General features: G+C 41.5%; 1 protein-coding gene across 4 annotated transcripts; it reads right to left on the minus strand.

Moving 5' to 3' along the window:
• Positions 1-472: 472 nt before the first annotated feature.
• TIGAR (TP53 induced glycolysis regulatory phosphatase) lies at positions 473-13258 on the minus strand. 4 transcript variants are annotated; one of them, XM_075051652.1, is made up of 6 exons: positions 13136-13258; positions 11054-11091; positions 8756-8877; positions 4982-5059; positions 2392-2502; positions 473-1966 (listed from the first exon to the last, which is right to left on the minus strand). In XM_075051652.1, the coding sequence occupies exons 1-6, from the start codon at positions 13165-13167 to the stop codon at positions 1508-1510; spliced, it is 840 nt and encodes a 279-aa protein (XP_074907753.1). In that variant the 5' UTR covers positions 13168-13258; the 3' UTR covers positions 473-1507. The 4 variants fall into 4 exon arrangements, with proteins under 4 accessions (XP_074907753.1, XP_074907754.1, XP_074907757.1 ...); XM_075051657.1 differs by having other exon boundaries at positions 1739-1966; positions 2387-2502; XM_075051653.1 differs by lacking the exon at positions 4982-5059.
• Positions 13259-14004: the final 746 nt, after the last annotated feature.

Here is a 14004-nt window from a genome sequence, read left to right on the forward strand (position 1 = left end):
GTGCAGGTAGGAATCAAGAGAACTTCCCTACTGAATGACAGCCACACGAATTGAAAAAGCAAAGTCACTACAGCCAGATTAAGTAATTCTGTTGCTGTTTTTCAGTAGGGCCACAGTTAAGTTCCTCCTCAAAATTCAAGTTGCTGCTTCAAGGCAAAGAAGCCAAGTAGTTTAAAGCACACAGGACAGAATATTTTTAAAAATTACAAAAACCTACAACTTCAGTCAAACAGTTAATTTTGTACAGTTGCAAGCAATTTAACTATGTCCTTAACATTTTAACGTCAGGGGCTCTTCCAGGTAAGTCAGGAGAGCACTGATCCATCGGCCCTAAAAAGGGCTCTTTTTCACAGTAAAAGACCAGCCTGGGGTTTTTCAGGGAAAAAAAAAAAGCAAGTTATATCATCTGAACAAAGCTTCACAGAGTAATACTAACACAGATTTTTACCTCAAAAGAAATACAAACAAAATGGAGCTCTACTCAGGAGCCTTTAATTTTTTTTTAATTTATTTTTTTTAAACAGGCTTAAAATATGCAAATGAAGAAAAAGTATGTGGATATTATAAATAACATATACCAGATAAGCTTTTACAGTAACACTACAAACACCCCAGTGGGGAAGGAATGCAGTACTAACAGCAACTATAAGCAATCATAAAGCAATCAAACTTGCCTAATTCTAGGCAAAAATATTCGTCCATCAAGTGTACAATTGCAACTGACAACAGGATTCTAGTTGGGTACAACTCACCCTATTGATAAGGTTCCTTTTCAGAAGAGAGACCATTATTTCAGCTATGTGAATATGAGGTTCCTCATCCTGCTTACAGTTAGAAATAAATACGTTATGTTTGTGTACAGTACTCTTTAACAGAGGTCTGAACAACACTAACAGTTTCTTACAAAACATTCCTGCGAGGTAGGTATATCATCATCCCTGTTTTACAAATGGAAAAGAGATTTGCCCAGAGTCTCACAGCTATTTAGTATCAGAGCCAGGAACACCTCCCCTGACTCTGTACCAAACCTTTTCCACTAGGCAATGCTCCTTTTTAGGTTATACTATTGCATTCAAAAAAGTTATTTTAAGACAACATATATGTTTAATATTACAATATAGCATTTTGTAATAAAACAAGAATACAGTATAGCTCGTCTCTGAGGTGCCATCCCTCTCCCCTCCCCAACTCTTTTACCTGTAGATAGCCAAAATAACTATGGACTAACGAAAAGTAGTTTTTAAAAATATGCACTCTAGGAGCAGATATGCAAGTGACTGAAGTATGTTTCTGTTCATAAAGAACATTTGTGTTATTTCTCTAGTGCCAACTTATATCGGGCACTAGGACCATGCAAATTGTGTTATTTTAAGATGGTAAGCAGTTGCCTGTCTTCAGTTTTGCAGTTTAGTGTCAATAACTCCAGTCAATCTCAGTAATTACTACAGATACCTTTCCCAAGCTTAGTATAATGGTGACCTAAAACCACTTCCCCCTACAAAGACTCTTAAAACACTTTTGGAGCTACACATTCAGCTCCCACATCCACTAAGTGAGAGTCTTGATTAAGACAAACACATGTGATTTCAGGTTTTAACAAATTTCCATTTTCAAGTTTTATAATGAAGTGACTAACTCCTGTATTGGGACTGACAGAAGACAACTGAGACTTTGTTAAATTTGTTGGTAAAGTACAGTTGAGATCTGAAACAAAATAACCGATCCAGTTCCTCATGTAGGCTCCATGACTCACCACTAATATATTGGCATCTAATATTTCAGAAGTTCCACTGCTACCAGAGCTAAGTTCTGCTTCACTACAGTGGTTTGTCCAAGGGAAAACTAACTGTTCTTCAGCTGTTCCTGAGCTTCTGCTTGCTGCACCATGCATGTCTTGCTCCTTCTGTTCCAATTCAACAGCTAGCCGACACAGAAATTCAAAAAAATCCCTTGCACGTTCTCTTACCTAAAGAGAAAGGTCAGAAGAGTACGTTGTGAAGAATGCAAGACACTTCAGCTTTCAGGAATCTGATATAACTGCTTCAATTAAAAGACAAACATTTATCACAGACAAGTCTCAGAAATCAATGCTAAGTTACTGAACACTGTAAAAACTCCTCTGCACTCCAAAGCCAAGGTTGAGAATAATTGCCATCATCCTTCTGCAAATGACAGCTTCATGAGGAGTCAATCTCAAAATCAATATTTTAGTTCTAAAGAGATTCCCTACTTGGCAGCCACTGTAATCAGGTCAAGCAGTGTTTTTAGCTTAGAAAATATCTACCTTCAGTTGGGCTAAGCTCTCAATAAGATGTTCCTAAGTATAAAATAGCTTCATCTGCACTGATAGAATGGCCTAGAAAGTAGGGCACAAATAAATAAATACCATACTTCATCCAGTGTTTCTCCTCCAGAAGGCGTGAATGAAGGACATTGCTCTCCAGCAGTCTTTGCCATAGCCTTAAGGTCAGTCAAAGGCCTTCCTTCTGCAACACCGTATTTCTGTAAGAGGCAAGTTACAAAGAGTGGGTTTAGCAAGACAGATCAAGTCTCCAGTACCGCTTCCAATGCAAACATCTCTTAACAGCTTTGTTTTCTTGCCTTCTCAAGTGTAACGTGCAGGCTTAACTACCTTTTACATTTTATTCCAATATTGGGGGAGGAGGTATCTTTCTATCTGCTATTTAAGTTACAGCATAGATATATGCTGGGTAGAGAAATACATTAAGAGCAGCATCTCATTTAAAGTACTAACATTCAAAACACTACCTTCAGCCTGATCTTTGCCTCAAGATTTTTTCCTACATTCTTGACACTCATTCTTAGCATACAAAATTCAAGTGTCTTTGTAACTGAGGTTACACTGCAAACACCTCTGTATGTAGCTGTTCATACAAGGATAAACCCCATTTACTTTTCATTTGCAGAAAGACTACAGGGAATTACTTTTCATAAGTAAGAAACAAGTAATTTCTCTACAGACCTCTGAAATCTCCACAACAGAGGAGGAGTCCATTTTAAAATCAGAATTTTTGAAAAAGACAAAAAAAAGATGAAAAAACACAAGTACTCTACCTATTAGAAATACACAGTAAAGCCTCCCCCCATTTTTTCAGGACGCACATTACTCCTGTGGACAGTGTTTTCAGAAAACAACGTAGAAAAAAAACGACCTTAAAAACATACGCTAATGGACTCGGAGAACATGCAATTAACTATCTTCAATGACATGCTTATTCCTGAGACCTCCAAAAGCAAGGCCCGTACAAGAAACAGCAGTAAGAACTCACACATACCAGGTAGTTATTCTGGATCACTAGAAGTCACATTATCAAACATAGTATTTATCACTTGTAATGTTTTTTACAGGGGACATACACTTGGATGTGCATTACCATTTTTGACCTTGAAGATCTTTCCAAGGCACATCTCTAACAATGGTAAAACAGATTAATCCTTCTCTCTCTGAACATTAATACTTCACTGTCACTAACAGATGAAAAATGCATTCAAATGGAAAGCTTTGGTCTTTCCTTGGAATGTCTGAAAACAGTGAAAACACTGCAGTTATGATGAGTGTTTTTGAGAAAGTAAGAGCTGATGCTATACTGTCAAACACTCAGTTACACGCATTACAGAAATCCAGATGTTGATTACTAGGATACAGACACGTACTCATTACTGAGGCTTTTTTGACTTCTATGTCACTATCCACTTGCTGTGGATATGCAATTAGCTGCCATAATAACTAATTTATTACAGTCTTCAGAATTTAAATGTACTGAAACACATTTACTTCAGCCTCTCAATCCCTTCTCTAAAGCAAAATATTGGCAATTTAAGAACACTAAGACAGACGCAAAGAAATAAGTGCTCTGAAACAACTGAAAATTAAATCCTAATCTTAAAGATTTTTCCAGACTTAGAGAATAATACTTTCTTAATAGGATCAACAACATATGTTCTTTTAAAGGACTTTGCTTCTTTTCATGCAATTCAAACTTAATTCCAGTTATCGAGAGTAGTGACTTACAAGCTGTGGCTCGCAGACACTGTACTGGCATTTCTATACATCCATACAAACGCCATGAAAGGGTTAAAAAAAAAGTAACAGAGACTTAAGATTATTCTTTCTAAAATTCTGTATCATGACCCATAATATTTTAAAAAAACATCAGGTGGTAAAGCAACTAAAGAAGATGGGGAGGCATTTAACTTGCTGGTTTCAGGGGAAGAACTGGAATTTCTGACAGAAAAAGAAGATCCATATAGGAAATGCTACAATTGTGTTCTGTTCCTTAAACACTTATTTGCCTGCTGGCAATATGCCATCCCAATTTTGGTTTTGTAGCATTTCCTTATTTAAAATTCAGCTGACACTCTCAGTGTAGCATCTGAAGGGTGATTCATATTAGCAGAAACAGCCAGCATCCGAGTTTATTCTGATCAGACATACTTAAAAACAGACAGGAGGTACAATTATGCCTGTTATCAGGCAGAGAGGCTAATCAGGAAATCAGACTGTTCCATGGGCAGCAGAAAGCTTTTCAGTAGTCTTTGTGCAAATGAAAAGGTATAAACTCCTAAAAAGACAACATCAGGTTGTGCCATCAGGCTTGAGCAGGTAGGCAGAGGGAGCATCTTTAACACTTTACACATGGGGTTACCAAACAGAGCTAAGCTTTTTATTACATTTAAGATAAGTAAGGTAAGATTTACATGTAGAGGGAATTATATCATTAGAGCATCACAGTTACAGCACTAATCACTAAATTTTGGCTTTGCTTCACAATTCTGCAGTCAGGCAAACAATTTATAGTACCTGATGTGAAGAGTTGACTCTTCAGTGATTAAAACCACATCAAATAGTGCTCTCCACTGTTAAATCTACCATTTAATAAGCCAAGATATCCATCAGCAGTAAGTTACATTTTCAAATGGGTCAGAGTTCAATATTAAAACAAGCTCTTTTGGCACTTACTCTCTCTCGAAGTCTTGCATCATACTTGATTTCCAAATCTTTGCAAAACTTATTTTTTCCTAGAATTGTGGCAGCAGTCTAAAAGGTGAATATACAGTCATGTCAATGGGCTGTTTTCTCATGGGACAGCTAGACCATCTTACAACACCACAGCCAACGTGAATCACATTAGTAGTGCCCAACAACCCAAACAAACAAGATAAATCCTTTTCAGCTAGTAGTGTCTGTCAGAATTGGATATATGGCCTGAAGCTGAAGTCACTTAGCACCCATGAAAGGTGGGCAGCAAGATGCACAGCAGCAGCAGGATTTACCAATTTACCGAGATAAAAGCCACATCTTCTCTTGACTATACTGCTACTCACAAAGCAATCATGCCAACTACATTCTTTATAGGTAGTACCTGAGTCAGACTCACAAGCAGTACGTTCCTGAAAACTGATCAGTTAAACTGACTGCGAGAAACATAGCATCTAAAAATTAAATTACTTTCTGGCAAGTGCACCTCAGAAACCAAATACTCTTGAAACAGTTAAGAGGCAGGAGGGTGTTTGCTGCCAACGTACTGAAGTGTCGGCCTCGATGTTACGAGGGAGAAATGCACTGGATGATACACTTGGGGAAAAAAAATAATCTAACTTATTGTATTCGCCTGTCTTTTGATAGTATGGCCAAGAGACAGAGAAAATCCAAAGGGTTTAGTTTGCTTTTAACAACAGCCTGCATGTCTTGAGTTTTGTGCTATGTATCTTTTCTTCCTTCCAAGGAAGCATGTGATTTTGGGGGTGCAGGGAGAGCAAGACAACTGATCAAGAGGAAATTCTGATACCACTTTGGAAAAAGTATTGCCTAATACAGGTTCTGGCGTGTTGGGTATTATACAGCTGTCTGGCTGCCACAGCCAGCAATGGGAACTAAAGGACCGCTAACCTGCTCCTGTTCTTATATGCATCAACGTGTGAAGGCTGTACTGGATTCACATACAGTCATGACTGGTAATATCAGCTGGAAGTCCTGTGCAAATGTCCACATCCAATCAAACTGACATTCAAACAACTAATTTTGAAAAGGCTCCTTTGATTTCGGCAAATAATAAGCAGCCTTGTTGTACTAACAAGACATTATGACCTATTATGTGTATTGCTTAGGAAAGGCTTTATGTTGCAATTTTAAATATCTGTCATAGAATAGTGTCAAAATTCAGATAGGGTTGAATCAATTTCCTTGTATATATAAATAGTACAGTTAATTGAATGATTACACCCTGAAATTTCTCCAGGACCAAGATCTTGTTCAGTACATAGAATAGACAACATTCACCTACTCAGCACTAACTCATACTCTGAACTAACTCATACTCTGAACTGTAAATATTAACATAGAATCATAAAGTCATTTAGGTTGGAAAAGACCCTTAAGATCATTGAGTCCAAGCATTCACCTAACACTGCCAAGTCCACCACTAAACCAGGTCCCTAAGCATCACATCTACACGGCTTTTCAATACCTGCAGGGCTGGTGACTCATTTACCGTGCTGAAACCAAAATCTGCTCTGAAGAAGAGATTAACTTCCTCCCACCTTTCCTACACCATCCATTACTAGAATACTAGCATGTTTCAGAAACGTTCCTGAATCTTCACAGTACCACAGTGAGAGAAGCGATATTAGCCCCACTTTACACATGGAAAAGCCTCAAAGATTTCCCCTCATCCTTCTCAGGCCCCAGCCTGTCTCAGTTCTGAACCTACTTTCACTGCTGCAGAGCTCTTGTCCCAATGGCATGAGTGTCTCACAGTAGGCCCCATATTCCCCTGTAGACTTTGGTGTTATGCTCTGTTAAGCTTACAAGTCTTAGGGAATTATGCTTCACACCACAGCCCAGTCTGCCCGACTAGTCTTTTTTTATTTTCACATTGCTGGTCTGCCTGCTCTCCTCTACACTGCTAATTTCCGGACCCTGCCTCCTAGGCTTATTCTCTCAAACAGGCTTCCCTGCAAAGGCTCTCTCCGCATTTCCTATACCTGCTCACTTTGCATCTCCTGTAGCTCTCGGAATTCCTGCCCAGCTAGTACAACTCTCTGCACACATCCCTGTATTCTCCTATCCTGCTCAGGCTCGAACGTTCAGCTGTCAGCTATGGGTGGTAGCCAGAGGACCCCGTACCACTCCTGGTTCCAGTAACCAGTACACACTCTGACTACAGCTGATGCAGGAGACATTGCAAGGAAAACTAAACTTCATCACTAAGAGTTTCTTTAAAAACCTTTCCCCCCCCTGCCCTCTTTTGCAAGGAAACTTGTACATTCCTCTCATACCTGAGCTATGAAGTGACAGCGTAGTAAAGGACACTTCTTCATAGATTTGCAGCTGCCAAAAAAGGGAGTTCCAAGCAAATGGAAACTGCAGCTTTACACATCTTTGGAAAAGCTTCCGCAAAGTCTGGATAGCTTGTCAAACAAATGGCAAAACACATTTCCTTTATGCAAAGGACAAATTCAGGTCTGTCTTCTACATTATGAGAGTGCAAACACTTCTCATGGAAAAGGCTGTCTCCAACATAAAGAAAAAAATCACCAACCTCACTCTCAAGCAGCTAAGCATTCAGAAACAATTACCGTAAGGCAGGCACATAGCACAGTCAGTCTTATGAACGTTACAAAGCACTATTAATGTTTTTAAATATAATCACTGCCATTCACACACTTAAAGGAAGTGACTTGTCAGGCAGTTCTGTATTTTAAAAATACCTAATTATTACACTCCTCCCTCCCTGTCTCTCTAGTTTGTTTTCTGCCTAAGTTGTGCTGCTACAGCAGTTTATGGGACAGTGCTGCAAAACTGATGAGCAATGTTGATCATGTATGTTTTAAGGAAAAAAAAAAGGGATTTGCGCTAGATTTTGTTGATCTGGTTTACAGCAAGGCTTCACAGACTTTTGTAGCAAGACAACAGAGCAAAAAAGCAAGCTACCAGCAGCACTATTAAAAATCGCTTAGTAGTTTCAATCACATGAAGCCTACAGGTCTCCTGAAATCACAGCATCAGTAACAGAAGAGAGAATTAAGGACAGAGCTTCCACAAGAGATATGACCTTCCTAGAGCAGCTGATCTAGGCCTCTACCTTTAAAAGTTCTGTTTCCCTAATTTTTTGAGTATTTCGTAATCCTGCACACAAAATCACAGGTAATCCCACCCAGTAATTAACATTTTTTCCTCTTTAATGAACCTATTAAAATAATGCATCGAGGCGAGAGGTGTGTTATTATGTTCCTGCCAAAATCCAACCTCTCTGCACATCTAATGATCCTTGTACTGACTTTACAGCAAAACTTGATCTTGCCTATATTGGTCTGCATTCCTCAGAAAAACACAGCATACAGCTGCAATGCATAAGACAGTACAACAATATCACAGCCAGTTTATTTTGTTTCTTCAAAGAAAAACTGACTTCAGTCTGTGTTACCCCTAAGTCCTGATTACTTCTTTAGCAAGAACCTATGCGCATATAAAATAACAGCAAATCCATAAGAACAACACTGCATGACATCCTGCAAAGCAAGCTGGCCTTCATTGCTTCCTAACTGAGCTGTTCTCATTGAAATTTCCTTACTCGTCGAGGCCTTCTTGAATTCTACACAACTCAAACTGCACTTCTAAGACCATCAAAATAGCTTTTGGCTCTCCGTCACTGTATTACTTTTGCATCAATAGCAAATAAATACCAAATTCTGAAGCTAATATTTACATTCAGTTGCCTGAAGAAGCACTTGCCTGCTTTGCTCGAAGGAGGTCACTTGAAAAGACATGAGTAAACTTCACATTACTGAGAAATAAACCAGCAGCATCTGCTTGTCTGAAACCAGTTGCAGAGAGCGGCTCATCCACTCCTTGACCTACAGAATAAAAACCCATGAACATTAAGACGTGTATTTTAGATCATTTAGCAGCTGAGCAAGCACAGCAGCAATAAAGAATCTGCTCAGTCGTAATATGAAAAGTATGAAAAAAAGGAGTACAGGCTAGGAAGACAGAAGGATCATTATCAATTATATTTATATTACTGTATACATATGACAAACTTAAATGTAAAACAGAGGCCTATGTTTTCTAAACGCAAGTAGTCATTTCAAATCACTTGTTCTTTTTGGAATGGTCACTGGTAGGCTTCCTTCAAGAGGAATCTCACAACAGAAACTGAAGCTCTGTAAACAGATCTGTTGATTGTAAATAAGAAAAAGGACAATACAATTGAGATAAAGTTGTTGATACTAAACTACATATACAGAAAAAACCCCATGCACATCAGGAGAGTCGAGTCCTGACAAATATGAAATGCCTGCTCCTCCCCATCCCCTAACGTTGACAATGCCTTGAAGAAATGAGGCAACAAGAAGGGATTGTGTGTAATGCAGAAAGCAGCGCACACTCTTTGCCAAAGACACAGTTTCACAAGAATTTTACAGTTGATGTAACCACAATCTGTTGTGGTCTCTTCCTCTCCCCTACTCCACCTCGCATATTGACACTAGTGCCTCATGCAGCTGCATGGTGAGCGTGTTGATGGAACAAACCTAGCTGAAAAGCAGCAACCCTTCCAAAAATTATTTTCAGCCAGAGTAGTCTGTGAAACCAGCTGGTCACAGAGCTCTAGGACAGCATAGAGAGAACCAGCACTTTGGTAATCCAACTTGAATGAAATAGGTGTGCTCCTGCCACAGCTCAGAGAGTCTGTAGGAGAACCAAGAACTGTGGCAGAGGGACAAACCTGTAACAAATTGCTATGTCCACACTTGTATCACCTATTTTACTTTTGTAGGAAGTCAAAGCAGAAAGTGTGCAATTCTCATAGATCCAGAAGGCCAATAGCAGTTTTCACCAAGCAAATGCACAACCATTTATATGCTTCCAACAGCAAAAGACAGGACACCAGAAGTCCAGAACTCGAGTTCTGAGCACCTCATCTGTAATTCAGCCATGTGAGACCTCAGACCCCACCATGCTGGTATAGGTCTTACACCTCTCAAAACACAAGGCAACGTTCACTTTCTACGCTGGAGAGCGGAGAGGAATCTACTACATGTCATTTGACACAGAGGGCTAGGAATTTAAAAGACATCATTAGTACTTTTAAGAACATAAAGCAGGGGAATATTCTTTACTCACTTTATCATAAGCACAAAGCCATGTTGCAAGAACTGTAAACTGCAATGTCAAAACAGAGGTAGGAAAATCTGGAAGCATGATTCTTCCTCACAGCACATCACACTGTATAAAGTTTATTTATTCATAGTACCACCCCACTAGGTTCCTTGTAGTGGTGAGCCTCGGTTTTCCTACAACAGACATCCAAGCAGCTCAGTGTTTTCAGTTCTGGGTATACAAGTCAGTAGTCACTAAGGAGAAGTCTGGTTTTAAATGTTGTTTCTAAAGACTGCCTTCCTAGAAAGAGCTGGGATTGAATAATCCAAGCATTTACACAATCTTTACTTTTCATTCTTCCTTGCTCAAACGTTGGCTTTTTTTGCAAGTGACAGATTACCTTGCTAAGGCAATGGCTTCCTTTACAACACGATCTTTATTCATCCTTCTGCAGCTCCTTACCAACTCCATCGTGCAAGTGTGCACCTGGCTGGTTCTTCACCAGAGCTGCAGCTCTCACTTCTCATCTGAGCCCCAGAAGCCCTTTTCCCAGGCTTCATACTACTGAGATTTAACACAGTGCTATGGGACACTCTGGCATCCTTAGTAACGGGTACTGCTATCGCTTTATTTGATTACAGGTAATTTCCCCCCTCCCCCTGTTTAGAAAAAGGAGCTATCCTAACACTCCCGTTGATAACCAGAAATGCATCACCATTTGTTGATATTCTGTGGAGACCAACTTAGAATCTTCATAGTTCTGTAAAGCTTTCAAGCTAACAACCTGGCTTACAAATAAAGTCTCTTAAGGTTTACAATATTATTCCGTAACAATACTTAACATTTCAGCAGTTGGTTACAGGATTTCACATTTTCCAGGGAAGAATAATTTTCCATCTCTAACAAGCGAGCAGAATAACTGATACTAACCTTGCAATATCTTGTCTTTGTTGTATCTTGTTTCTCCACTGAAAGAGATTATAAACAAAAAACAATTAACTCACGATAATTTTACTGAATGTTCAAAAACACTGTTATATTAGATACCAACAGGAGACAGCAGTCTGAATATGAAAAATGAAGATAGAGTACAGCACAGCTTCTTTTCAAAAAGATGTATCTGAAGACTTTACAATAAAAAAAACCAAACCATTTTCAAGTAGTCAGCCCCAATCATGCCATCAATGTATACTAAGACACACCTACCTGAGATAAAATGAAGGGAAGTAATTTCTTCAATTTATCATAAATGCAGCATAATTTATCTACTACTCTCCTGTTACGAAAAGCCTGTGCTAGTCAATTGGACCTCTTCACCTTAAAAGGAAGCCAATTCAAGAGATTATCAAAGATAGCAGCAGAGCAGGCTGCACTCCTTGAAGAAGAGGAGCATAAGAAGCCAGAGCTGTAGAAAAACTGGCAGAATGAACATCACCTTCTTTAGGAATTGGAATATTCTATCTTGAAAACCATAGCTGACAGTATTTTGAGAGAAGAGCAACTAAACCCATGTGCTGATTTATTCAGTAGGGAAAATCTAAGAACTAAACTTGACACGAACAAAGTTAAGCATGCTGACTTTGTTGAGACTCCTCACCTGACCAAAATGTCATGTGCTTAAGTTTTTGCAGTACTAAGGCCAAGTGTGCTGCTTGGCTTTTATATAGAGAGCTATCAACACTGCTGTGCAGAAGTCCTCGAGGTGAGCCCCAAATAAGTAACTGATCACAGAAGGGCAGTACTTTTAAGACAAAACACTGTATTTTAGTACACTTTAAACTCTTCCCTGCACAGGGGGCAGCAATTTAATTCTTCAGGCTCACTCCATGTCCTGACAGCTACTGAGAAAAATGCAGCAGGCTGGATGGAGTCCATCCTGCTGGTCATCAATTGGGGTGCAGGTGGGGGAAGAGCAGAACATGCAGTTTTCCAAGTAGCACTAAGATAAGCACAGTGTACGCAAGTGCAGCCTGAGGGATGAATTCCCAACCGCTTGCTGGTAAACGAAATGGGATCTTTCTGAAGTGTCTGCAAGAGTCCCACCTGAAGATTTCAAGTTCAACAAATTGTTTCAGGCTCACGTTTTCTAGCAGATGTAAGTTAGGCTGCAACTACAGCACCAAGTCAGCAGATCCAGGTGTTTAGGAGAATGCAAGAGTAACTCTTAACAGAAGGAAAATCAGGGGAAAAAAAATAAAGTCATTGCTCTAGCTGCACTGATCAAGTATTAAACTGTATTATGCTAAAGGGGAAAAAAGTTTAGCTTTTGTAAAAATTAAAGTTAACTACTTTTTAAGTACTTTAGGTACTACTAATACCTGTCAATTGCAGGAAGCTGGATCTACTTAGCCTAGTTAACGACAAATCTTTCTCAATATCCACCGCAGCTTGAAAGAAAACCTCACCCTAACAACTTTGAGTCACAAACGCCAGTGCTTTAACATTTAACAGCAGAAATGTTAAACGAGCTCTTCGCCCCACCAGAGAGCTTCTGGCAGGAGAAAGGTCTCACGAGCCCTCACCCCAGAGCTCACCGATAGCGCTTACTAGCGTTACGTACCACCCCGTCCTTCCGTCAGTGCCAAACTCTATCGGTTGGCTCACGTCCCTAGCCGGACCCGGCCACACCAGACGCCAGCCTACGGTCACCGGGCAGCCGCGCCGGCTCAGGCGGCACCGAGACCCCCGGGGCGCACAGCGCGGTCCCCCTCCCCGTCCCGTCCCCCTCCAGGGCCAGCCCGGCGCTTCCCCCCGCCCGCGGGCTCCCTTCACGGCTCACCCCCACCCGCCACGCCACGCCGGACGGACGGACTGACTGACTGACTGACTGACAGGAGCCGTTACCCCTGAGGGAGCCGCGCGCGCCTAACGGACAGCCCCGGGGTGGGGGGTGGGGGGGCGGAACTCCGCTGACGGCACCGGCGAGGCGGGAGGGGGGGGGCGGGCGGCGGGGAGACGGAGGAAGGGGAAGGCCCGGCACCGGCGGGGGGGGGGGGGTGCCGCGGTACTCACTGCCGGACGAGGGTCAGGCCGAAGCGAACCATGGCGCGGCCGCACCTGTGCGCGCGGGCCCAGCCTCCTCCCGCCCGCACTGCGGCGCCCCGGCCGCCCCGCGCCCGCCGGTGACGTCACGGCCCCGCCCCGGCGCGCGGCGGCGGGAGAAGGCGGGGCGGGGCGGTTTGTCGGGGCGGGGGGGGGGGGGGGAAATCTGTCTCGTGCGTGTGGAGGCGTCGCTGCGGTGGGTTGGCGGGAAGCTCAGGTCCGGTGTGTTTCACACACAACACCCCCCCCCCAAAAAAAAAAAAAAAAAAAAGGCTTTTTTTATTTAAGGTCTCGAGGCACACGTTGAGAACAAGTCCTGTGAGGAGCGGCTGAGGGAACTGGGGGAGTTTAGTCTGGAGAAAAGGAGGCTGAGGGGAGGGAGACCTGATCGCTCTCTACAACCACCTGAAAGGGGGTTGTAGTGAGGTGGGGTCGGTCTCTTTTCCCAAGTAACAAGTGATAGGATGAGAGGAAATGGCCTCAAGTTGTGCCAGGGAAGGTTTAGGTTGGATATCGGGGAAAATTTCTTCACCGAAAGGGTTGTCAAGCATTGGAACAGGCTGCCCAGGGAAATGGTTGAGTCACCATCCCTGGAGGTGTTTAACAGACATTTAGATGTGGTGCTTAGGGACGTGGTTTAGCAGTGGGCTTGGTAGTGCTAACGGCTGGACTCGATGATCTTAAAGGTCTTTTCCAACCTAAATGGTTCTATGTTCTTAACTTACAGTTATAATCAGATGGCTTTCACCTTAAAACTCTAGTTTTCACATAATCTCATGATTCTGTGACCGGAGACTTGAGTAAGTTTACCACATTGCAAAAGACATAACATTTGATGA

Source organism: Buteo buteo, chromosome 19, assembly GCF_964188355.1.
Source record: "Buteo buteo chromosome 19, bButBut1.hap1.1, whole genome shotgun sequence".
NCBI lineage: Eukaryota > Metazoa > Chordata > Aves > Accipitriformes > Accipitridae > Buteo > Buteo buteo.